The sequence below is a fragment of the Callorhinchus milii genome, unplaced genomic scaffold, assembly GCF_018977255.1.
Source record: "Callorhinchus milii isolate IMCB2004 unplaced genomic scaffold, IMCB_Cmil_1.0 Scaffold18, whole genome shotgun sequence".
NCBI lineage: Eukaryota > Metazoa > Chordata > Chondrichthyes > Chimaeriformes > Callorhinchidae > Callorhinchus > Callorhinchus milii.
Window position 1 is genome coordinate 10,372,461 of NW_024704759.1, and position 26,473 is coordinate 10,398,933.

At 43.5% G+C, this 26,473-nt stretch overlaps 1 protein-coding gene across 2 annotated transcripts in view; it reads left to right on the forward strand.

Moving 5' to 3' along the window:
• The first annotated feature begins 861 nt into the window (after positions 1-861).
• The window catches only part of LOC103190912 (ubiquitin-conjugating enzyme E2 variant 2), a 31,930-nt gene continuing 6,318 nt past the window's right edge, over positions 862-26,473 (forward strand). The window contains exons 1-5 of one of the 2 annotated variants that reach the window (XM_042341709.1): positions 862-913; positions 5,419-5,538; positions 11,378-11,469; positions 12,464-12,608; positions 15,085-15,297. In XM_042341709.1, coding sequence (XP_042197643.1) covers position 913; positions 5,419-5,538; positions 11,378-11,469; positions 12,464-12,608; positions 15,085-15,297 — 571 coding nt within the window. In that variant the 5' untranslated portion in view covers positions 862-912. Of the gene's footprint in view, positions 914-5,418; positions 5,539-11,377; positions 11,470-12,463; positions 12,609-15,084; positions 15,298-20,684; positions 20,771-26,473 lie in introns of those variants that run through there. The other variant, XM_042341708.1, reaches the window with a different exon arrangement.

A 26,473-nucleotide genomic window follows, 5' to 3' on the forward strand; every position in this document is an offset into this window, starting at 1 on the left:
TGAGGCCCCACTCACAACCCCGCACTGAGGCCCCGCCCACAGCCCCGCACTGAGGCCCCACTCACAACCCCGCACTGAGGCCCCGCCCACAACCCCGCACTGAGGCCCCGCCCACAACCCCGCACTGAGGCCCCACTCACAACCCCGCACTGAGGCCCCGCCCACAACCCCGCACTGAGGCCCCGCCCACAACCCCGCACTGAGGCCCCGTCCACAACCCCGCACTGAGGCCCCGCCCACAACCCCGCACTGAGGCCCCGCCCACAACCCCGCACCGAGGCCCCGCCCACAATCTCGCACTGAGGCCCCGCCCACAACCCCGCACTGAGGCCCCGCCCACAACCCCGCACTGAGGCCCCGCCCACAACCCCCGCACTGAGGTCCCGCCCACAACCCCCCCCACTCCGCACTGAGACCCCGCCCACAACCCAGCACCGAGGCCCCGCCCGCACGCCACGCACGGAGGCCCCGCCCCGTCAGCCTCCCGCCTTCTGATTGGTTGTTCTCTGCCTCGTGATTGGCTGCCGCGGCCTGAGCTTTCACCTGGCAACAGGCGGAGCCATTGTTCCGATTGGTCGGCGCCGAGCGCGGCCGCTGATTGGGCGGTGATGCCGGTGAGGCGAGGCGGGGCGGGAGGTTGGCCGGCGGGCGGTTGGCTTCGCGAGGCAGAAGATGGCGAGCGAGGAGCGGAGCGACTCCTGGCCCGCGGCCTCGGCTGCCGAGCAGCAACGGCGGCGGCGGCGGGAGGAGGAGGCGGCGGCGGCGTCGGCGGAGGAGCAGCAGCAGCAGGAGCACTGGGCAGGGCCTGGCCGGGCCGGGCAGGGCCTGCGGGACCCCGCCGAGGTGACGCCGGCGCCCCGCTGGGGAGCGCTGCACCCCGGCGCCAAGGAGCTGGCGCAGCTGTACTCCCCGAGTGAGTGAGTGAGTGCGCGGCACCGGCACAAGGTCAACCCGTCCCGCCTCGACCTGCTTGGCTTCCCCCCTCTGTACGTTCAAACCCTCTCTGCCGCCTCCTCCCCCCCCCCCCCTCCCCCCCCTCCGAGGCCTCGGCAACCGGGCGAGTCCGGAAAACTAACTGTGTGTCTGTCCCTGTCCCCGGCGGTGAGTGTCTGTGTCTTTTAAGCGTCTCAGGCCATGAGCGTCTGTCTGTCTGTGAGTATCTCTGTCTGTCTATGTGTGTCTGAGTGTCTATGAGTGTCTGTCTGTGTCTATGTATGTGTCTCTGTCTGTCTGTGTCTATGTATGTGTCTCTGTTTGTCTGTGTCTATGTATGTGTCTCTGTCTGTCTGTGTCTATGTATGTGTCTCTGTTTGTCTGTGTCTATGTATGTGTCTCTGTCTGTCTGTGTCTATGTATGTGTCTCTGTCTGTCTATGTATGTGTCTCTGTCTGTCTCTGTCTATGTATGTGTCTCTGTCTGTCTGTGTCTATGTATGTGTCTCTGTCTGTGTCTATGTATGTGTGTTTGTCTGTGTCTATGTATGTGTCTCTGTCTGTCTGTGTCTATGTATGTGTCTCTGTCTGTCTATGTATGTGTCTCTGTCTGTCTGTGTCTATGTATGTGTCTCTGTCTGTCTGTGTCTATGTATGTGTCTCTGTCTGTCTATGTATGTGTCTCTGTCTGTCTCTGTCTATGTATGTGTCTCTGTCTGTCTGTGTCTATGTATGTGTCTCTGTCTGTGTCTATGTATGTGTGTTTGTCTGTGTCTATGTATGTGTCTCTGTCTGTCTATGTATGTGTCTCTGTCTGTCTGTCTATGTATGTATCTCTGTCTGTCTGTCTATGTATGTGTGTCTGTCTGTCTATGTATGTGTCTCTGTCTGTGTCTATGTATGTGTCTCTGTCTGTCTGTGTCTATGTATGTGTCTCTGTCTGTCTGTGTCTATGTATGTGTCTCTGTCTGTCTGTGTCTATGTACGTGTGTCTGCCCCTGTCTGTGTGTATGTGTGTTAGTGTCTGTGTGTGTGTGTATGGAGATGCTTCTTCATTTTGCCCACAAAATGTACGGCTAATTCCTCTTTATTATAGTATATCCAGTGAAGCGCTTTGAGGCATCTCAATGGTGTGATAAGGCGCTCCCATCAAATGCAAGGATTATTGTTAGTATTAATATATACACGGCTGAGGACCATTACTGTCATCAAGTGATCCACCAAGTACAGGGTGACCAAAAAGTCACGATACCATTGGAATGTCTTAAAGAGATGGTGATAATTGTTAGTTATAATATTAGTATTATTCTAATTGTTAGTTATTAGTGAAATAAATGGTATCTCAACTATTTGATCACCCTGTATTTTTTTCAGGAATCTTATTTGAGAGATGAGAAAGAAGGAGGGGTGGGAGGAGGGAAGAAATATGCCGCTTCTCTTCAGCCCCTCGTCGCCACCCCCCCCCCCCCAAAAAAAAAAACCCTCAACAACCCAGGGTAAATTTTCTGAAATTTCCAAGACTCATTTTGAAGTGACGGCAGTTCAAGAAAGTGAGCCGAATGCTGCATAACAAAAAGAAACAAACAAAACTGTTGCATTATTTGACAAACACAACAGAGAGAGAGTTGGTTTAAATGAGACTCCTCCCCCCACCCCATTGTGGATAAACAAATTTTGCTGATAATTGGACATTATACAAAAGTACTACATGAGCTGCAGTGGACACTAAAAGAATTGTTCTATCGGAAATCTTACTGTCCCTTTAGTACTGCACTGTGCCAGCCTGTGTCTGCCTTTCTGTTCACTCGCTCTGTCTCCTTTTATGATTTTTTTCCTGTCTCTGCACACACACACAAATTGAGTACTAAAGGGTTGCTTTTGAACTCCAGCCAATAATTCTAATTGCGCATATGGGGCTGAGGTTACTACAGACGCTTAAATTGTGAGCTTAGCAACCCTGCATGTGCGCATTTATATTTGGGAAATATTTGGGAAGATCTGGTTAGAGTTAAGGACCAAAAAAGGAGCAGTTACGCTGGTAGGGGTATACTGAGACCACCAAATAGTGGGAAGGAAATAGGTGAGCAGATCTGCAAGCAGATCTCAGACAGATGCAAGGCCAATAGAGTCGTGATAATGGGGACTTTAATTATCCCAACATAGACTGGCAAAACAACAGCGCAAAGGGCAAGGAGGGGGAAATATTCCTAAAATGCATACAGGACAACATTCTTGATCAATACGTTTCACGACCAACAAGGAAGAAAGCAGTGCTGGATCTAGTTCTGGGAAATGAAGTAGGGCAAAGTGGAGCAGGTTTCATTGGGAGAGCATCTGGGTAATAGTGATCACAACATCATTAGATTCAGAGTGCCTATGGAAAGAGACAAGGAACCATCTAAGGTGCAGATATTCAACTGGAAGAGGGCACATTTCAGTGAGTTAAAAAGGGACCGAGCCAAGGTGGACTGGAAAGAAAGATTGGCAGGTAAAACAACTAAAGAGCAGTGGGAAGTCTTCAAGGATGAGATAGCTCGGGGACAGAATAAATACATTCCCACAAAAGGGAAAAGTAGGGCTTCCAAACCTCCCTGGATGATGAAGGTAATTGTATCTAGAAGGAAGCAGAAAAAGGAGGTGTATGACAAATGTCAAACCCAAGATACAGAAAAAACCAAATAGAATATAGGAAGTGCAGAAGAGGTTTGAAAAAGGAAATGAGAGGGACAAAAAGATTATACGAACAAAGGCCTGCGGGTGACATTAAAGGGAATTCTAAAATATTTTACAAACATATCAAGAAAAAAAGGCTCGTCAAAGGTAGGGTGGGGCCAATTAAGGACCAAGGGGGAAATCTTATTGTGGAGGCAGAAGGCATTGCTGATGTGCTGAATGAGTACTTTGCATCTGTCTTCACAAAAGAAGTGGATGCACCAAATGCCGCAGTATCGGGTAGAGGAAATGGATAGGATAAGTATAAACGGAGAGGAAGTACTGAAAAGGTTGACTGCGCTGAAGTCGCCCGGTCCGGACGGGATGCAGCCAAGGTTACTATGGGAGGCACGGGTACAAATAGCGGAGGCTTTGGCTACAATTTTTCAATCTTCATTGGACACAGGAGTGGTGCCAGACGACTGGAGAGTGGCCAATGTGACTCCCCTGCACAAAAAGGGACAGAAGTGCAAACTTGGGAACTACAGACCAGTCACACAATCACACTTTTGAGTAATGTTTGCCTTGAAACCAAAGGTTTGAGCAGTATATTGTATCTGAGCTTGCCTTGAAAATAAATTCCAGCAGTTTTGTTTTTAAAAATTGCTGGAGCGTTTCTGGTTGCCACCAACATTCATCCCTTTTTCCTTGCAAATTTTGTGGTGTGTAGTTGCACGCTCTACAAGTGGAAAGAAAATGGTATTTTCCAGGGTTACGATGATCTTGGTTGACATAAGTCAGGGGTTACTGCTAAGTAATACATTTGGTTTATAGATGGAAATAGCCATTACAGAAAGATAATCATAAAGATTAGTGGCAACCTATGTGATGACAAGACTTAAAATAGATTGAGGCTTCATATATTATAAAAGGGCAAGATTGGCCTTGAAATGTTGCACAGCTTCTGGTGTGTTCAGTCATCTGAAACCCAGGGATGAAGTTGCAGTCTTCAAGTTGCTTAGGGTACAACGTATGCACACGACATACAGTAAGTATATTGATATAGCGCTTTTCACGTCTTCTAGGCGTCTCAAAGCGCTTCACAGAATATACTTTAAAGTGAATTGACTGTATATTTGCGCACAGCAGTGTCTCACTAACAGTCGTGGACTGAAGTGACCAATTTTATTTTTTTCTTGAGGGGCAGACTATACAGACACACTGAGGACTTAATAGTTTTAACGCAACCACTCCAAGTGTACTTTGTAGTTTCCTGGGAAATTGTGTTGCAGTAACTACTCACTCACAATAAAGCTGTTCTCAAGATTGCTCTAAAAGCAAGAGAGCAAAGTACATCCTTGTTTGTACACATTCGGCTGACATAATAATGTAAGTTTCTTTTAGAGGGGCTCTGTCAGGAGTTGGCCTTGTGTCGTTGGTTACTTCAGTTACCTAATGTCACTTCAATTCTTTATATTTGTGTGTTTGCTAGATTTTTTTTAACAAGCATGACTAGAAGGTTATGCTTGAAGGCTTAGTTGAGGAAGGGCAGGAGGAGGCTCATGTGGAGCATAAACACCGACATAGACCAGTTGGGCCGAATGGCCTGTTTCTGTGCTGTATATTCTAATGTAAGTCTTTTTTTTGTTGTGTGAGATCTGAGTGTTTGGTTTGTCTTGTATGTCACTGTAAAAAGGTGTTAAAAAAAAGTCTGCTGATCAAGCAGACTGAAACTCAACCGCTAACAATGCTATGTAATCCAGTAAATTATGTTTTATTATTCAAATGATATACGACTACTTTCTAAATTAATTTTTTTTTAATGTCTCTGCAGTGAAAAGATTTCAGGAATGGGTGTGCGTTGTTGTTAGCATTATTCTGATGAATTGCAACTTCTATCACCTGGTTATAAATTTCAGCTGGGAGCACATCCATCTGATCCTCACTGGAATTAGTAAGTAAAAGTTTCAATATTTCACAAAATGCCTCATTTAATGATACGTTGTTTTTCATAGCATAGGTTCTGCGCTCGGTTCATAGGTTTTCCTTCTGTGCCTCTATTTCCTTTTCTGTATTTTTTTCTTCTTCCTCAAGCCTGAGCCAAAAGCACGACATGTCGTGCTGTGCTGCTGAGATCAGCTAAACAGACCAGGGATTGAACCTGGTATCTTAAGTGCCTTACCAGGTGGTGCAATTGCACATTGACTTCTTTTTTTTGCTGCATTTGCTACAACTGACTCTTTTTGCTTCTCGTCAGTTATCGAGGGAGGCTTTGTTGCAACCTTGATAATGTTAATCTAATCATATTCCTGAATGCACGGATGGACCCAATATTACTTTAAATCAGAAAACGTGCGCAATCAACTGTTCTAGCAAAGGTGTTGAGAAATACTCCAGGAAATTATAATGATATTCTGAGCTTTGGAGTCTCTTCGGGATAAAAATGTTAGGCCTTGTAATATTGTGTGTTTATGTTGGTTCTTCTACAGACAATTTTTTTGGGTGCTTTGTGGTGTAATAGTGATTGAAACCCAACATTAATGTTTTCTATTGCCATTAAGGGTCAACTAAGCTGGGTAAGAGAAGTATAAGTGACTCAGATTTTTTTATTGCCTCCTGCTTACTCATACTCGACTTACTAGAACTCCCTTAGCAACATAGGCACAAACAGAGGAACACAATTTCAAACTTTGATGTTTTTTTGCTCCAGTTGTCAGTAGTAAAACTTAACGAGAAGAATGTTGTTTTTTTTTTACTGGACCTGTAAATAGGGCTGATGTTATGCAATCGACTTTGGTAACCTGCATTTACATTTCAGGGTATTTTCTTTCACTGCTATTGCTTTTACTGCGATCCTGCGCTTGTCTTTGTAAAGAGTTGCGGTCAATAAATACAAGGTAACCCCGTAATAATGGTCTGCTATACATGCTTAGAATGCGAGTTTATTGTGGATCCCGCTCACTGGAAGTGGGTGACACCAGGCTTCCAACCCTTGACTAGCCAACTTCTCATACTAAAACATGGGTGACTTCAGAGTGGCCACTGATGTTACTTCACGCACAACAAATGTTGCTAACGTCACTCCCTGTACACTGCGGATTTGTGCAACATACAGAAAATAATGTCAGCTGAGACCTGAAGGCGAGGAAATCAAACTTTTTTTTAGCACTCAGCAGGTGAGAGACATTGAATCCAGCCAACAGCGCTATAATGAAGTTTTTCTCTTATGTTTCTGCTTAATCTTGTTCTTCAGAAACACTTGCATGTCCTTTAGAACCAATCAGCTGACATACTTTCCCCCTCTCCTTTGGAAACTGATATCTGGAAATAAAACCTTTTGTGAGGTGAAAGATTCAAATCTTGTTCATGAATGAAGATGTCCAGTCGCTGAAGATATTCAAATTAGTATTGGCAACCAGCCAACAATTGCATGAAAAACTGCTTTTTTAATTTAGCTGCTTTTTTAAATATGTAATATAATAATAATAATCCTTGCATTTGATACAGCATTTTCACGTCTTCTTGACGTCTCAAAGCGCTTCACAGAATAGACTGTAAAGTGAATTAACTGTATATTTGTGGGCAAAACGCAGCAGCCAATTGCGCACAGCAATGTCCCTCAAACAGTTGTGGATTGAAAATGACCAATTTATTATTGTTTTGTTTTGGGGGGATTATTATTAGACGTGTGAAGTAAGGAAACTTGCCCAAGGCCCTGCCTGGAATTGAACCCAGGTGTCTCGCTTGCAAGGCGAGTGCTCTAACCACTGAGCTACAGGACTCCACGAATTTATGTAGTGAATTTGCCAAAATTGTTTGAGTAATCCTTCATGACAGAAACACGTGATTTATTTAAATGTGATTATATTGTGTCTTTGACCTATGTGTCAGGCATTATTGCAACGATATTGGTATCATAAACTGGTAAAGCATCTATTTACTGATAACTGTATTTGAGATGTAGTAAATACTTACACATGATAATGTGCTTTAAATTACACAGATGGTTTTTTATTATGTCTTGATTGATGCTTGGAGAAATGCAGCTTAAATAAATGAACAGGTAGTCAGCTCTTTTCTGCTGGTCGTCTCTTTCATGCAAAGTAGATGATTTATCATCTGGAACAATATAAATTGTATTGTTTAGAGTAAGGTTGAATTTGATTTTAATTACTGTTAATGGTGCCTTTTAATGGAGTTGGATATATTTTCTGGTTGGGATTGAAAGTCAGAGCAAAGTCCTGCCCCCACCATATCATGCTTTCTGATTGATCCTCTCTTCCCTTCTCCTTCCCTTCAGATGAGTCAGCTTAACACTCCTAAATTGAATATATTTGGCAGTGATGAGTCCTAGTGATGACTTCTTTTTGTGACATCTATAGAAAGCCTCCCCTTTCCTCCCTTCTCCTTTTAACGTATTTCCTTACCAGCTATCCTCTGCTTCATCCCCTTCAAACATAGACACATCTTAAAGTGGGCTTGTTTATAACGTGGGTTTGTTGGCGTGTGGACCCTGACATTTGCCTTCCCAAATATCCAAAAAGCCGTCTAGAAGGCTGGAAGCCAAACTGACCAACTTTCATGTCGTCGAAGTCAGTTCATGCACAGTGAAAGCAGAAGTGCTGACCTGTGATCTGTTAAAACACAATTTGGGATTTTATGGACAATGCGCACACAATAACGAAATTACATTTGTATAACGCCTTTCGTGTTGGGAGGATGTCCCAAGGCGCTGGGCAATCAATGTTTCGGATCCGAGATTGGGGAGGGTGGAGGGCGGGGGGTAGTGAGGGTGATCGAAAGCACAGTCGAAGAGGAGGATCTTGAGATGGGTCTTGAAGGAAGGGAGGGAGCGAGGTGGAGGAACTGCGGGATGGAGTTCCAGAGGGTGGGTGCAGGGTGGCTGAAGGCCCATCCAATGGTTGGGTGGGCGAGGCGGGGATGTGAAGCAGGCCGGAGCCCGCTGAGCTCAGGGTTCGGGCAGATTGCTGGGGGCTTAGGAGGTCGCAGAGGTAGAGGGGAGCCCATGGAGGACTGTGTGAAGGCATTTATGAGGTGAAAATTCCAAACTCTGTATTCTCTGTGTGACGGGAATCCAGTGGAGTCAGGCGAAGATGGGGGTGATAGGGTCACGGAGCCCGGTGCGGGAGGAGACATGGGCTGCAGAGTTCTGGATGATCTGCAGCCTATGGAGGGAAGAGTTGGGGAGGCCTCCAAGCAGGGAGTTTTCATAGTCAAGCCTGAATGTTATGAATGTGTGTATAAGGGTTTCGGCGGCCTGCAGTGTGAGACGGTGGCGGAGCCGGGCGAAGGTTGGGGACAGCAGAGCGGGTCATGGCACGGATGTGGCGTAGAAAGGACACACACACTACTGTGTTCTAAAGGAGTTCCACTGTATTAATCATGTCCACTGCATTATTCATGTCCATGGATAGTTTGCAAAGGAATTTTGTGTGGGAAACACCGATTCCCTTTATCAGCCTGACTACTACCCCTTACCAGGATTGTTGCTATCAAATTAAGAGGTCACCCTTAGTTGCTCGGGTGGTTGTTTTGATAAGATTACGAAGCAGGAGTATTATTATTAGAAACTGCACGGATCTAAATGTAATTAGGTTCAGTGTACAGTGGAGTGATATCTCTTATGAACACTTAAATAGTTTATATTCTTAAATATCCCTTTGCTTCTTAGAAACTGGAAGCTTTTTCCCCTTCAGTTCTGGTTTTAAAGAACACGAGCAAAAACAACTATGAGCCTTTAAGCGTACGGCCACAACCGCTGACAATTGACAGGTCAGCAGTACAAATGGAAATTGCACTTGGGTGAAGAAGTTGCCCTTGAAGGTGGTGTCAAATTTCTAGTTACTCTTAAGATCGTTGGTTGATAATTGGAACTAATTTCCCAATGTAATAGTCATGTAGGTGACCACCTTTTTGTGAAGGTATCTTGTTGCATTTAAATCTTATCTACTCGTCTAACTGGTTGCTTTTGAAGCTGCTTTTTTTATTGTAGACGGGTCAGCACCAATGTCACAACATGAGAGATAATTGTGGCTAAGTTGCATTTGCAATGCAAATGACAGCCTTTGATTGATGGGATGGTTTACAGTCCAAGCAAATATATTTCTAAAGTGTAATATAACAGCTTATTGAAACCAGCAGTCTGTGGTGTTCCTGTTTCTTAGTAACTGTTTTTATAAAGTAAAGATAGATTCTACCCAGTGATTGGACTCTTTACCTCATTACGCTATTATATACGCGTTACCTTATCTGTACATCTCACTTGAATATGTAGGTAAATACTTGGATAGTAGAGATATTAAAGAGTATGGCAAAAGGGCAGGGCATTGGAATTAAAAGATCTGTTCAGATCTTAAAAAAAACAAGTGGAACTGGTGCAGTGGGCCTTCCTGTTCCTGATTTCTTGCACAACAACAGAGGACATAGTGACATTTGTTTGTGTGTCCTGATTTAATTTTCTTCTTCCTGGAAAGCTGAGTAAAGTCTACTCTGTTCGCAAACTGCTCTTACAGCTTTGGAATAGATCTGAAGGTTCAGAACTTTCAACGAGGTCTTATACATTTTACTTTTTTTTAAAAAAAAAGAACTTGTTTGATTTGCTTTTAAGGTAGATTTTATGGGTGGGGTTGGGGCTATTTCAAGGCTACTCAAGCCCCAGGTCAGTCTAAGATGATGACACTCCAGTGCAGTTTTGGGAGCAGCACTACGTTGTTAGAGCTGCCGACCCTTTCAGTACGATATTAAACTGAGCACCTATCTGTCTGTTTAGGTGGATGTTCGAGATACCATGATGGCGTTTGAAAATGGAGAGGGGTTTCTCCCCATATCCGGGGCAAAATTCCCCCAGATAAAAAAAAAAACATTTAATGCTGTGATAGTCGAGTGATATTATTGTCCATAAATTGGCTGCCACGTTTGCCTACCAATAATATAGTCACTATTTGAAGTGTCTTTTTAAAAAATCCTTTGAAGCACTTTGAGATGTTTCAACAATGTCATAAGGTACTGCTGTATTTCAATGCAAAGATGATTATTTATTTACAAGATTAATAAATTAAGCCATTTTTCCCTTGCTACTAGAATGATTGAACATGTATTTCGGGTATTGTTTGTTTATTTAGGAGAAATGTACTACTGTAAAAGTTTATTCCGTTCCCCCTAGCCTCCGCTGGAGGAATATTTTAGGTGGGGCGCGGTGAAGGAAGAAATTAGTCACTTATATCCATGTTGGTGTTTGACTCCTGGGGCTGCAGAGTGTTTTTAAACTGGCTAAATATGCTATCCTGGGTTTGACTGTCTCACAAAGATTAATCCCAATGAAGAACTGTACTTCATTTATTTATTCATTATTAATTAACTGCAAACGTTGCTGGGCTCAGTATGCACACAGCGACAATTTGACGTTAGTTGGTGGTGAACAATTTAGATGTAGACTGAGTGGCAATTTAATACTAAAATAGCCTCTAATCATTAGATTATTCCAATCTGTATCCAGGTCAATACTTGACACTCTCTTAAATTATATTTATAGCTAACCATGCACAAATCTGTGGTTGAAGAGATTTAAAAAGAACTTGCAGTTCCTGCATTTGCTGTTTATCTTTTAATCCCACCATGTCTACTGCTGAAACCTGTTAATTCCACCTGTCCATGCAATGCAACTGTAAGAACTCACATGGAAATGCAGCTCAGTACGTTAGGCAGAGCCGTAAGACTAATTCAGTTAGTTTTGAATTGTCATTTATTCTAACTTTATGCAATTTTTTTTCCAGTTGCAGGAATGATCACTGCTGACTTCGCTTCAGGATTGGTCCATTGGGGGGCAGACACGTGGGGGTCTGTTGATCTGCCTATATTTGGCAAGGTACGCGATGTGATGTTCCTGGGCTGTTCTAGATACTAAGGAAAAATGTTCTTGTACAAAACGGTTATTGGTCTAGAGACATACGCGGCAGTCAAACATTGCCACAGTTTTGCCAAGCTCTTGTTTTCCTCTGTGCATGAAGACCAGTTCTGTTCTCAAAATATTCCCTGAATCAGTGGCATGGTTACGCAGAGCTCTCTGCTGAATGACTGGAGCTTGATTCCTGGGGGTAGGGAGGTGGAGGGAAGAGTTGCAACTTTCAGGGTAAAGGGTCTTCCTGTTACTTACCCCTACCTTAAATTCTACCATTAAAAAGGTAAATGTATGTGTTTGTGTATTACGTACGGCAAATGTTGTCACGATGCCAGATTTGGTGTTCAGCCAGATGGGAAGATGTAATCACTCTCTGTTAGAACTTTAGTGGCTTATTCATCCTCAGACATCAAATAACTCCAGCTGCCTTGCTTGAACTGTTGTCACTAATAGCAACTGGGTGGTGCCTACAGGATGGAAGATGCTCTTCATTGAGCCTGTTACACGGAGTGTTTTCTCTTCCCAACATTTTTGGAGTTAATCAGTCCCAATAGTCCCTTTGTAGTATTTCTAGATGGTCTTCTTTCACGACAGCAGGATACAAGTGCCAAGTTGCTGCTGTACTGTTCTAAAGCAGGTATTCTTGGTATTTCTGGTAGCCTGTTAGCTACCTCATTATAATGCTATAAGAATGCTTAGCTCCCTCCACCCATCTAAGAAACAGCTGTTCTAAAAATCAGTTGAGCAAATAAAATCAAAACAACAACTATGTTTTGTTACCTTAATTCTCCCTCATTATATCCCTGGTGAGATTTTTGCTTTAAGCAGATTTGACTGAAGCTGGTGCCGCATTCTGTCCATTGCCTTTGGGAATACGGGCTAAAACAATGGCAATTTCTAAATGTGCTTATATTGATATTGTTTATTCCATAATAATTTAGAGTGCTTCTCTCCCTTGCAGGCTTTCATTAGACCGTTTAGAGAACATCATATTGACCCCACAGCTATAACTCGTCATGACTTCATAGAAACCAACGGGGACAACTGTATGCTTACTGTGATTCCCTTGGCCAACATGGCCTATAAGTTTGTTACTCTGTCCCCAGGTATGTTGAACTGATATGAGTTATTAGTTGATTATTTCTAATACTTGCATTTGATACAGCGCCTTATCACGTCTTAGAGACATTTCAAAGCGCTTCATAGAATTTAGTGGAAAGTGAATTGACTGTACACTTTGTGGACGAAACGTGGCAATCAATTGCACACAGCGATGTCACGCAAACAGTCGTGGATTGGATGACCCAATTTATTTATCTTGTATGCAATTAAAGCAAGGAACGAGAGAGAAATAAATAAATAAATGTGGAAAATGTGCCTTTGCTCGCCAAAAGAGTATGTTTTTCAGGAAAATAGATTTTCAAACTTGGGCAATTATTCTGGTAGCAATTGAAGCAAACTTTGTTTCCCATTTCCAATTCAGCAAAATTGGAAATACTCGTGTAGGCTTTTAAAGGACAGTTGCTAGGTGATGCACAGCATCTGCACAATTTGTGATCGCTAACAAGGAAATTTGCAGATCACTCAACTCTTGTCTATTTATGGGCACCTTAACAGCCAGAAGAATGAAACATTTTTAGAATAGCGACGGCAGTGTCTTTTCAGCACTTTAGAGAACAATGAAACTTTCACAAATGCACAGGGAGAAGTGAAAACTGAGGTGAACATCAGTTAGGCTCCCTGGAAGGGTTACCACGATCCTGTTCCAACTTAGTCTTGTGATGTAAATATCCCAGTTACAGAGTCTTGAGTTTAAGTCCTTAACCCCAAATTCTGGGGCCCTTAAAACCAAGTTCCCTGCTGCCTTCTGGCAGTGTCCAAGTCAACAATGTCGCGATTATCTCAAATTCATCTGTTGTGTCAGATTGACTTCTATAACTAAGTGAGGATAACGCTTTGCCAAAAGGCTGAGAAGTGAACGCCTCCAGAGATGGAGAAACCTTGTCAGCAGATTCCAGCTGCCAAATCTGCTGTTTTAGCAACTCGTATTACAATTTGTGCTCTCACCACCATACACACACACACACACACAATTTGATGCATGTGTGAATAATTAATCTCCCATTGCAAAACACCATTCTCACTTTAAAAAAAGTTTATTTTTTATCGTTGTAGTTCTTCTGTACCTTTTGTATTGATTTTGCAGCAGTGCTTTTGTTACGTCACACCCAAAAAGCAGGATAACCGTAGCCTTAATATTTACCACACCACACCACCAGTTTCTAAATATTAAGTATTATTTATCTAAGCATTACAAGCATTATTTATCTTCAAGCATTAAACGGTGCCCATGGATGCAATGAGTCTGTATGCATTCACCTGCTTTTTGTTATTCTATAGCACTGTGAGCAAGTAGAATGAGTGCAGTTCTCTGCCCCTTCTGGTTCTAAAATACTATCAGATGCACTAATTGACGCAGTGACTTCAGCATTAAACCAAACTTGTAGAATATCTGAGTAACTGCTGCTTTAGGAAAGTAATTGACTAACTATTCCAGCCGGAAAATTTTAGTATTGGTGTTTCATGAACTATTTAATTTGATGAATAGAGTGGTTATTGGAATAGAGATTAGACATATTCTCTGTATCTTCCTAATTGATCACATTGAGCAAAATGTATGGCATAGCACCACCCACAGGATTGTGGAGCAGTTTCAAGCCTGTGTGCTTTTGACATTTCGCAATGAATTTGGTTGGGTGGAATCTTACGCTCTAAGTATATTGGATACGTACTTTATTTTCGAAAAAAAATACCTGCTTTGTTCTCAACAACTGCATGCTGAAAATGCTTTGTAATATCCTAACACATTAATATAAAATTGATCTGTGTTTTGCCCCCAAATAATCCCAGGACAGGCAAACCCACAAGTTGATACAACATTAATCTCCTTTAAGCTACCCATTGTGCATTAACCACTGGTTAGGAAGACTTCCTCCCACCCCGACGAAATAATAAACATTTCTATTTTTCACAACAACCATCCTTTAAAGACTTCTGAGTTTGTTTCGCTCACAAACTGTACAGTCAATTCACTTTACAGTATATTCTGTGAAAAGCTTTTAGACATTTAGAAGACATTCGTCCCATATTATGAATCGGTATTATGTCTAATGGAGACTGTCCAGACTCCAGTGCATGTTTGCAAATCTTATCTAATCAGTTTAGAGACTAATCACAGATTATATCATCCAAACATCTGTGCCATGATGAGGAGGTTGATGTGCGGTGACTCAAATTTTGCATTCTCTATTCATAAAAGTACTGTACAAGAATTCAGAAGATTCACTTCTACCAACACTGATTTCATACCACCTCAGATTGGATTGGCAAACCCTAGAGGGAAGGTTTTTTATGTTGGTTTAATAGAAACTATTCAGACTGGTTGTGTAAAGAAAAATGAAATTTAGAAAAAAGTAAATGTTTTCATAATCTTGACAAATGTTCTACCGTAAAGGTGTATACTTAATAGGCAATGTCTACCTTCCAAGATGCTTCTTAATTTAAATGGACTTTTTTCTACAGGAGCCATCCGTGATACATATCCTTGGGAGTGCTACGTCTTTGCTCTTGTAATATTTGTGACTCTAACCAACCAGATTCATAAGTGGTCTCACACTTACTTTGGGCTTCCTTGGTGGGTCATCGTTTTACAAGATTGGCAGATCATTCTGCCACGAAAACATCACCGTATTCATCATGTATCTCCACACGAAACCTATTTTTGTATTACTACAGGTAAGGAATTAGAATCTGTTATCTATACAACCTGTGTTATACTGAATGCTTCTAGTTACAAAATTAATAACTATATAAACCAGATTATAATCAGCATTATGTAGCATTATGATCATATACCAATTGGTCTGCACAGTGGCTGATGTTTTGCTTCAGGTGATTTTTTTTCCCCCTGAAAAAAGGCCCAAGATCGCAAAGATTTTTCTCAAGATCACAAACTGCAATTAACGCAGCTCATCTGCTTCTGAATATTGCATTTTAGACCCCCGTTGTAAGTTCATATCACTGATGTGATTTAGTGTATGGAAATTTTCTCTATCAGAACATTGGTGTGCACATATTCTGGTCTTTATTGAATGTAGTTTGAACCTAAATCTGAAACGAACCGGCCATTTCAACTTTAGTTGAGTTTACTTTCATGTGTTGATTCCACTATGTTGAAAAACTAATTTATGAATTAAATAATTAAATGAAATATATATGTATATAATATATGAATGAGATTTCAATTAAATGGGATGATGTAGATGTAACGTTTTGAGAGCACCTTGTACATTGTTTTTTTTCTAAATGTTTCAGGTTGGTTAAACTATCCCCTGGAGAAAATACGATTCTGGAAAACTCTGGAGGACATTATCCAAGCAGTAACTGGGGAAAAACCCAGGGCCGATGATTTGAAGTGGGCTCATAAAACAAAGTAACTTTTTGCCAATGTTTTGACTTTATAAACTTCTTTTTGCCAACTAATTGCATCAGCCAAATCTACGAAACTGTACCAGAAGGGGATCTTTTGAAATATATATCACTTCAGAAGAGAAGAGAAGTTCTTATAAATCATAATGGGTGTTTCAAGGAACTTAAAAAGTACTTGAACAAATACCTTTTTGTTCAGCCATTTCTGTTTTCAAATTGTACAGTTTGCTGTTTGAACATTATTACATACAGCATAATATGAACCGCATAGAATGTCTGTTGCACTTAAACTTAAATTAACTAGGTCAATTGAAATGAATGATCCAACTCTATGGAAGTAAGTAATAGAATTTCATGTGTAAATCATGGAGTGTGAAAAGATACAAAATTGTGGTGTCCATATGGTGCTTGCGCTTGTACTATGATATTGATAAAGCCTTAAACTGTTTGTTTGCCAGAGATATTTTATGGTATTATTTTGAATGTATATATAGTTTAAAGGAAATACTATTCATACTATTTAGAGCTGACTTTAAAGTTATACTTTACAAGTGCTTGCGAATAGTGATAGACAATCAGGCCTGAGTTCACAAATGTTTTGCCGCTATTAACAATACAACAATAATTTAATTCTATACCACGGAAGTGGTTCAATACTAAAAAAAAATTAGTATGATTTGGTTAAACTGACTACTCACTTTTTCATAATGAGACACCAATGATGCACCTTTGGGGAAAAAAAAGTATAATTTACCTTGGAATATAAAGCACCTTCCACATTATCGACTGTTTAATTTTTGTTCTTCAGTATTCCGTGATTGGTAAGATGTCTTATAGCTTAAATTCTTATTGTTAACTTCTAAATTATTGAGATGTTCGAAATGCACTGTTTGTTAACTCACGCTCCAGAATTAAAGACTATTTCTATTAGTAAATCTACATAGTAAGATTTGCTTCTTTAGTGATTTAACTATCCATATCAAGTTAAACATAACTTAAACTGTTCTGTAAATAAAGCCTTGATGAACAGCTATATTGAACTCACAACCTGCCTCATTAGAAATGCAGTCATCATTTGCATTAATAAAAGTCAACAGAATCAGTAAAGTAGAAATATCAAATTAGTAAAATGTTGTGATCTTTGCATGTACCTCTGACCACAACTACAGGTCAATATTTGAAATCAGTGCCCAATAATTACTCAGCTCTATTTTTCAATGTGCACTGTTGAACAATGTTATTGTATTGAAACTAATTACAAGCTTCTCTCATTTCAAGTTGAGGAAATTGGTGATTTTTTTAAGCAAAAATGTTAAAAAATACTAATGGATTAGTTATAACAGGGTCCAAACTGATGTTTTGCATTGTATATCACTAGTTGTGAGATTGTGCTGAACTGCCTTTATTTTGCAAAGCAACTTATTTTTCTGGTGTAGGCCGGACTTGTATATATCTGAAAAAACAATGTTAACAGATTTTTGTTGTTGTTACTTTTGCTTCCAACCCTCTGTGAAAGTTTTACTGCTTTTTGTCAGCAACCCAACAGTCACTTTGTCTACCTGATCACTGACACGTTTGTTCATAAATTCCTTATTCCTAATAATGCAAGTTACTCAGTAGTAAATTCAAATAAATCCAATTCAGTTGAGTCCTGTATAGGGTTGGCAAGGCAGTGAGAAATAAACAAATCATTACAGTTGTTGGAAAGTACCCATTTGCAGAAGTTACTGATGCTTTTTGCATGTAATGCAATATATAGTCAACCTGTCAAAGTGATGTTGGAATTAAGTTTCACTGAATGTGTAAATTTGGGCTGAAGTGTTTCATTACAATGTTGTTTTGTTGGCATCAGGAAGGTTTTTTTTTACTAGCTGTGCAGAAACATGTAAACCAGCAAAATGTTCAGCCTCCAGCCGGTGTATTGGGAACATTGATTTTGTATAATTTATGGTTTTTAAATGGGGAGAGTTTGTTCTTTGTACAGTCACGCAGATGAATGCAGATCTTTCTTTAAAAAAAACAATATTTAAAGTCAATTGTAACAAAGCACTGGTCCTCAGAAGCCATTTCATGAAAAAGCTTCAGTACTCATCTGTTTGGTGTGAAGCTTTGTTACTGGGACCATTCCAGTTTCCTTTACCATAATCATGCTTGCATTGGCTCAGCACAGATGCCCAACGCATCGAAGCACATATCCAGTGCTTTGATTTTCATTCCCCACCCCCATTCAACAAGAAAGCTTTGTGGCAGCCTTTTAAAGGCTTCTGTTTTTAGGTTGTTTAAGACCTGTAACTCTGGATAATCTGATGCATTATGTTAATCGTTTATTTCAGAGTATACCATAAGTGTGTTACAGTAAAAAAAAAGCTTTCACCAGTACATGTTAAAGTATGGAAACATGTATTGTAATTTTATAACTTGCTCAAGTAAACGTATTTGAAATAAAAAAACATGAAATCACAATGTGTCCAGTGGTCTAACTCATATCTTGGACTACATATTTCACCTACAAAATATACAGCCAATATACTTTATATACTTTACACTATATTCTATGAAGTGCTTTGAGACGTCTCAAAGACATGATAAGGCGCAATATCAAATGCAAGGATTATTATATTATTTCCTTTGAAAACCATTCCATGCCCATTAGATTTTCAGCTAACTTTGTAATAACATTGAAAATTCTCTTTCATGTGAGCATTATTTTACTAAGAAATCTTTTCCTCCCAAAGCAAGAACTACCTTTTCACTGACTCAAAGGGCAAATTAGGTAAGAATTTTCTATCCTACAGTATTTTCTGCATGATTGTATTACATGGTTGTTTGTACATATATTGTGTTTCAGTAGTGTAGTGACTAGATAAGCAAAGGCATTTTTGTTGCCATAATTGAACCACGGTTGTTCACATATTTAAATTCATACAAAATCTAACAGTGTTCATTTCCATAGATTTACAAATTACTTTTTCTGGAATATCAGTCAGTTTCCAGTCGTCGTGCAGTTGCCTTCGCTTAAACAAAGGCAACAAATGGTGTCCACATTGAAGTGCTGCAAGGGTATCTGAACCTTCTGCATAAGCTCAAAACCTCTATAGGATACCAACAAAATTTAGGCATTTCTGGCGGCGGATTCTCTACCCAACAGTGTCAGTAGGAGTGTCAATGTCATCTGGAGTTCTGTCTTCTATATCCATAAACTCAAGTACAGAGTTAACCTTGGTTTGATGGACTGGCATTACAGGAGTGTGCTTTCGGCTGTGGGAAAATTAGGCTTTGCTAAGTAATAATATCTCCCTGCAACCATTTTGGATCAAAAATGTGACCCATCTGTCCATGTTAGCTTGATTCACTGCTATCATGCTTTCCTCTAGCACAGAATTGAATCTAAATTTAAGATGACATTTCAGCGCCCTGGGATGTCTTTCCGATGTGAAGGGCGTTATCCAAGTGTGATTTGTTGTTGCTGCTGCTGCTGCTGCTGCGATAAAGTTGTGCGGGTGAGATCTTAAATCCTAGTCTTGTCTCTATTTAGGTGGATAATAAAAATACACAGGCATTGTTTTATTACTGATATTTATTATTAAAAAAGGATTTCTAATAGTTTACCGGCCAATTATTGCTCATCCAATTCATTTTATCTCTCCCACCCCCTAAAATATACTACAACAGCAGATTAGGGTTTTTTTTTTTTACAATGTATAATAATAATAATCCTTTTGCATTTGATATATTCGAACGGTGGCATTAAATAAAGCCACTGAAGCACGTCACCGTGCGAAACGCGGCGGTGTGATTAAAACTGCAGAAGTTTGCAGATTACTGCTTGTGCCCAGCTCCTACGGCCAAACAAGCCGTGGCGTTTTGCCCACTGCAGTGCACAATCCAACTCGTTTTACGGTGTATCCTGCGAAGCGCTTTGTGCCACGTATCGAAGACGTGATAAGGCGCGATATACATCAAACGCAAGGCTGGGGCTGGTGGTGGTGGTGGTGGTTGTTGTTGTTGTTGTTGCTATCATCACGAAGCACTGATCGTGCACGGTCCCGGCGGGTTCGGGTCGGCCGGTCGGTCAGGAAGGAGTGGGCGGGTGGAACTTTGCAAAGCTCACAAGAACTTGGCATTGCAAAAGCGGCGGCGAGGGCTGCGGCGGAGTCGCCGGGACGGCCCTGGTGCAAATTGATAGCATTGCGGCGCGAGTGCAGTGTTTTCCTTCCACCCACGTTGGGGGGAGGGGAGGAGGAGGGGAGGAGGAGGGGGGGGGGGGGGGAGAGCTGCAGCAGCTGCAGTGCTTAAACCGCAGCAGCTGATCACTGGCTACACCCGAGGCAGCAGCCACGCCCCCCCCTCCCCCTCTCCCTTGCCTGACGCGCTGACGCACGCACGCAGCTGATCGCTGGCTACACCCGGGGCAGCAGCCACGCCCCCCCTCTCCCTTGCCTGACGCGCTGACGCACGCACGCAGCTGATCGCTGACTACACCCGGGGCAGCAGCCACGCCCCCCACCCCCTCCCCTCTCCCTTGCCTGACGCGCTGACGCACGCACGCACGCACGCTGAGTCCCTGGCTGCAGCAGCCCGGAGCAGCGGCGACGACGCTTCTCCCTCTCCCCCCACCGACGCGCTGACGCACGCGACGACGCACGCACGCACCCCCCCCCCACCCGAAGCCTCACCCACGCCCGCCCTGTTCCCGCGTTGAATGACGTCACTGCCGGAGCAGGTCAGCAGCAGCAGCGGCGGCGGTCGGGGCAGCGACACAAGATGGCGACCACCCAGAGTGAGTCGGGGGGCCACGGGGCTCGGGCTGGCGGCGGTGGTGGGGCGGGTGTGTGGGTGGGCGGTGCTTGTTCGGAACCACGTAAGATATAGAACGACAATCTACCTGTGTGTATAACTGTACTTAAAGCCTCTCCTCTCCTTCCCGCCGCCGCCGCCCTCGGCTTTTATCAGCTCGAGCGCGGCCTTCTGCCTCTGCCTCAACCTCAGGAGTCCCACTTGCTTTCCAGGCGAGAGAGAGGCAGGGAGAGGGGGGGAGGGAGGGAGGGAGAGGGGGGGAGAGGGAGGGATCCCGCCACAGCTTATTGGTTCCGAGCCTGAAATAATATTTTTGCTCGGCCACAGGGTTTCTCTTCCCCCCCCCCACACCCACCACCACCACCGCCACCACCGTCCGCGTGTAACTCGAGAGCTTCCCCTACTCCCTCCTCACCCATCAACCCCCCCCCCCCCTTCACCTTCTCACCCCTCCCTTTCCCCTCCAACCTCCCTTTCCCATCCACAGCCCTCACCCTCTGCCCCCTCCCTTCACCCCCCTCCCCCCCAGCTCCGCCCTTCCACCCCCCCTCCCACATCAGCCCCTCCCCCCATCAGCCACTCCTCCCCCCCCTTCCGCCCCCCCCCCCCCCCCCCCCCCCCGCCCTCAACCCCTCCCTTCCCCCCCCTCCCGCCCGCCCTCACCCCCTCCCCTTCTCCCGCCCTCACCCCCTCCCTTTCTCCCGCCCTCACCCCCTCCCCTTCTCCCGCCCTCACCCCCTCCCCTTCTCCCGCCCTCACCCCCTCCCCTTCTCCCGCCCTCACCCCCTCCCTTTCCCCCGCCCTCACCCCCGCCCTCTCTCCCGCCCTCATCACCTCCCTCTCTTTCCCCCTCCCCCCCCCTCTCTTTCCCCCTCCCCCGCCCTCTCTTTCCCCCTCCCCCCGCCCTCTCTTTCCCCTCCCCCCGCCCTCTCTTTCCCCCTCCCTCCGCCCTCTCTTTCCCCCTCCCTCCGCCCTCTCTTTCCCCCCTCCCCCCGCCCTCTCTTTCCCCCTCCCCCGCCCTCTCTTTCCCCCTCCCCCGCCCTCTCTTTCCCCCTCCCCCCGCCCTCTCTATCCCCCTCCCCCCGCCCTCTCTTTCCCCTCCCCCCGCCCTCTCTTTCCCCTCCCCCCGCCCTCTCTTTCCCCTCCCCCCGCCCTCTCTTGCCCCCTCCCCCCGCCCTCTCTTGCCCCCTCCCCCCGCCCTCTCTTGCCCCCTCCCCCGCCCTCTCTTGCCCCCTCCCCCTGCCCTCTCTTGCCCCCTCCCTTGCCCCCTCCCCCGCCCTCCCTTGCCCCCTCCCCCCGCCCTCCCTTGCCCCCTCCCCCCGCCCTCACCCCCTCCCTTCCCCCCGCCCTCCTGACCCCCCCGCCCTCAGCTCCTCCCTTTCCCCCCACCCTGCCCATCCACCTCCCCTCCTCAGCCCCTGCCCATCCACATTCCCCCTCAGCCCCTGCCCATCCACCCCCCCTCTCGGCCCCTGCCCATCCACCCCCCCTCAGCCCCTGCCCATCCACCCCCCCTTCAGTCCCTGCCCATCCACCCCCCCTCAGTCCCTGCCCATCCACCCCCCCTCAGCCCCTGCCCATCCACCCCCCCTCAGCCCCTGCCCATCCACCCCCCCTCAGCCCCTGCCCGTCCACCCCCCCTCAGCCGCTGCCCATCCACCCTCCCCTCAGCCCCTGCCCATACACCCCCCCACCTCAGTTCCTGATCATCCTCCTCTCCCCCTCCTTTTCCCCCTCCCTTCTCCCCCTCTTCCCCCAACCCCCCCACCTCCCTCTAACCCCACCTCTCCCTCTACCCCCCTCTCCCCCCGCCTTTGGTTTCGCTTTCATTCAGGAAGTCAAAAAATCTTATCACAAATCTTGTCTTTAATGAATGAGCGATCTGAGCTGAGCCCTGGCCTGTCCTGTCAGCTGGGCAACAAGAGAAAAATAAGTGTGGGGGGGGGGGGAAAGGAAAGAAAAAGGGAGGTATTTAGTGCTTTCTTCGTTGGAAAACTAACTTTGGCATGCATTTTTTTCCCCCGTAAACTCTCTCTCCCCCCACCCCCCATTTTTAAAAAAATATTAAAAGATTAGTAATGGCTTTGATGCGCTCAGCAGAGACAGGTCGTGTTAATACTCGTGCTGTAGCCTTGCTGCGGTTTGCCTTCTATGTACAGAGGGTGTGTCGTGTTCTCTCTCCTCTCTCTCCTCCCCCCCACCCGTTTTTTTTTCCAGTTGCCCGTAAATGAACGGGCCACGTACTCCACTTGCCTGTCTCTTCCACCCTTCTCTCTCTACCCTTTTCTCTCTCTACACCCCGTGGGGTGCCACACAAGTCACATACTGCAGCTTTTGTAACGCAGACGTCTATTTCTTCTAAATCTGTTCATGGCATTTTTAGAATTGACAGCTAGAAATGTGGCCCATCATTTTTTTTAATGAATGATGAATTCAGTTTTTGGTAGAAAAACTCTAGGTTTAAACACTGGATCCAGTCATTTGTTAAATCCTGTGTATGCCCAGCAATTAATTTGTGGAATCTAATTTCCAAAATATGGAAAGGATAGCTGGAACATTGCTGTTATTTTAGTGGTCGGGCACGATGTGATATGGTACCTTCTAGATGATTTTAAACTATGGGGCGTTGGGGGTGGGTAGGAAGTCAGCATGGTCTCTGTGCTGAGCTGGCAACAAGATGATGTGCTTGGCAATGGAAAATGGAATCTAGACAGTCCTTTATGGTGATCTTGGTTTGTCTGCAGTACTCCAAGGCATTTTGTGGACTGATCAATCAACCTAGTTTGTCTGCAGGACTTGGGAGGGACAGATCAATTGTTGGAGGCAGTGATACTCCTCACTTGCTCCAGTTAACCTTGCAGGCCAAAGCCTTAATGGGTACAGTGGTGAACCAGCAGCGAGATGCTTGGCAGATGGTGTTTTAAAACTCAGTTGTGTCTTCATATTTTCAAGCCCACAATCAGACCAGTTGAGTGAAATATTTATCAACAATTAAGTCTCTTAACTATCCAAAGGCAGTTTTATCATAGTTCTAATGTGATTAATTCCAAAATAAGTGCGCGTATAATTATTCAAGATGACCCATTTCAAATTCCTTATTTTTCTCTATTTCTCTTTTTCTCTAGTATTTCAAGGTTATGGTGTACACCAAAGGTGATTATCTATACTTACTAGTGGCAAAACATGCAAATTTGGTGGTTCACTTTCAATAAATAAAATCCAAAATAACTTTATTTTTTTCGGTATTTCAATAAGTATAAAATGCAGTTTTATGGTGTGTACAAGATGGTGAATAACATACTGCAAATAAAATCACCTTTCGTGAGTACAGTAATTTGCAGTACGGTATATACCAACAGGTGCAGTGATAGTATGGTAACAAGTGATAGCAAAACAATGAAATGACAATTAAAAGATATGTATTTAGTGGAAGAGGCACTCTGAACCCTTCTGATTGTATTGCAGTTTTGTAACCTACTCTGAGTCAGTCCTGTGACGAGCTAAAATTAGTTCCATGGGATCCTCAGTTAGGAGTTCTGGCAGGATCAGAAGAGCCAGAAATGTTTGTCGAAAGCATTACATATATTTTCCAGACCCCAGTTATGAGAGCTGAGCTTGTAGTTAAATTTAGATGGCCAGCAGAGGGTGCAACGTTCAGACTGAATTCAGTTTGTATGGTCCCCTTAATTTCAACACCTGACTAATATTTTAATCTGCTAATTTATCTTATGTTGTAGAATATCATACTCCAAGATGCATTATCAAATCTAAATTACATGCTAATTAAATAGAACATTGTAGTCTTCCACCACTGCTGGCGTATAAAATGAAGTTAGCTACGCTAATGATGCACTTGTGCTGTGTACTGAAAACTAATATCTGCAGAAGTGGCATTCCAGCTTAGGGATTTGGGTATTTTATCTAGTTTTCTAGTTTACATTCTATGCCTGAAATATGCAAAAAAAAAAGTATTTCTGTCCAACAAGCCGAATAAAAGTTCTCAAAGCACAGGTGTAAACTGAATGTCCAACATTCTGTTGATGTTATTATATGGATGTTATTACAGAACCCGCCCAACAGTGGGAGGGAAATATTCATACCCCATCAGCTGCTCTGGAATGATGTATGATAATGGAATTTAAAAGTAGGGGAAAAGGAAACAATGGGCTGTCTCACAGGTAATAGGACTGGATGAACTTTGATTTAAGTCGCAAAAATATGCACATTAATGAGACTTAACCATTGCTTTATATATACAACCTGAAAAATTGTTTCAGTTTACAGAATTCATAACGAAACTGGTTAAATTTGTTTCCTTTACAGTTGGAAAGACAGCTTTAATTTTTTTTCTTGTTTGGTACATCACGATATTAATCAGACTCCATAAACTATCCTTAAAAAAATCTATTTAACGACGCATTTGTATACATGAGCTTTTTTTTTTGCTCCAGAACGCGCTAGTGAGATTTTACACAATTTATATTGGGTGTATTTTTAGTTAGACAGTTTAGTTCATGGGCATGAAGGAAAAATACATTCCAGTTGGTAAATTATTGCTCCTTGGGTTGCAGGTATGATCTCATGCGTACTATAATGCGCCAGTTGGGCAACATTATACGCACAAGAGGTGAATAACTCATTGCTCTATCCTCTGTGCCACCTGTATTTGTATAAAATGTAGATGTTTAATATTCTGCTGCGTGCTTTATTTATTGTTTATCCTTAAAGGAGAGCTGATTGCACAAATTCAGTAAGATTGGTTGCAGCCCTACCCAAGATGAAAAGGGTAGTTGGAACTAAATGTATAGTTCAAACTCAGTCTAATTTCTTAACCCCTGTAAACATTCTACGTTTATAAATATGCTTATAAAATATATTCCACAGGATTGTCACCATTCCAAACGAGGGGAAATGGTCCTTAAAAGGATCAATTTGTCTTCAGTTTCTGCATCCACATGCCAGATTGAAGGTGAACCCATTGACAAAGTGTGCAATTCACCATTTCCTCCTTGGAATACAATAGAGAGTAAAGTGGTATGTGTCATTAGTGAAAGAAGCTTATGCACATTTCAGCTTTCTTAGAATCGAATTCAAATCTGACATAGGAATTGAAAAACAAAGGAAGTCTATTCCAATGCCCTTCATACATGAATATCATTGGTATTTCCCTTATTGATGGGGAGTTGACTAAAGAGAAATAAAAAGAACTTTCTATTGAAATGTTGGCAAAGTCCTTGATTCTCTGAGAATACATAATTGTTTTTTATTGGTAATTTAACAAAAATAACACATTTCACTATTTTTGTACCATACCTAGACTTGAATAGAGTTTTTGGTCAGTGCAAAGTTGGTTGAACTTTGTGCACAGAATGGTTGAAAGTTTCATAGTGCAACTCATACTTTCACATTCATATAACAAGATTACATTTGTATAGCGCCTTCCACGTCGGGAGGACGTCCCAAGGCACTGGACAGAGTACAGCATTTCAGACCTGAGCTGGGGTCGGGGGGGTGTGTGGCCGATGGCATGGTCAAAGAGGAGGGTCTTGAGGCAGGACTTGAAGGAGGCTGAGGAGGGGGTGAGGCGGAGTGACTGGGGGATGGAATCGCAGAGGTTGGGGGCAAAGTGGCTGAAAGCTCTCCCTCTACATATATACCTCTATATGGTAGCAGACTGAGCCTTGGA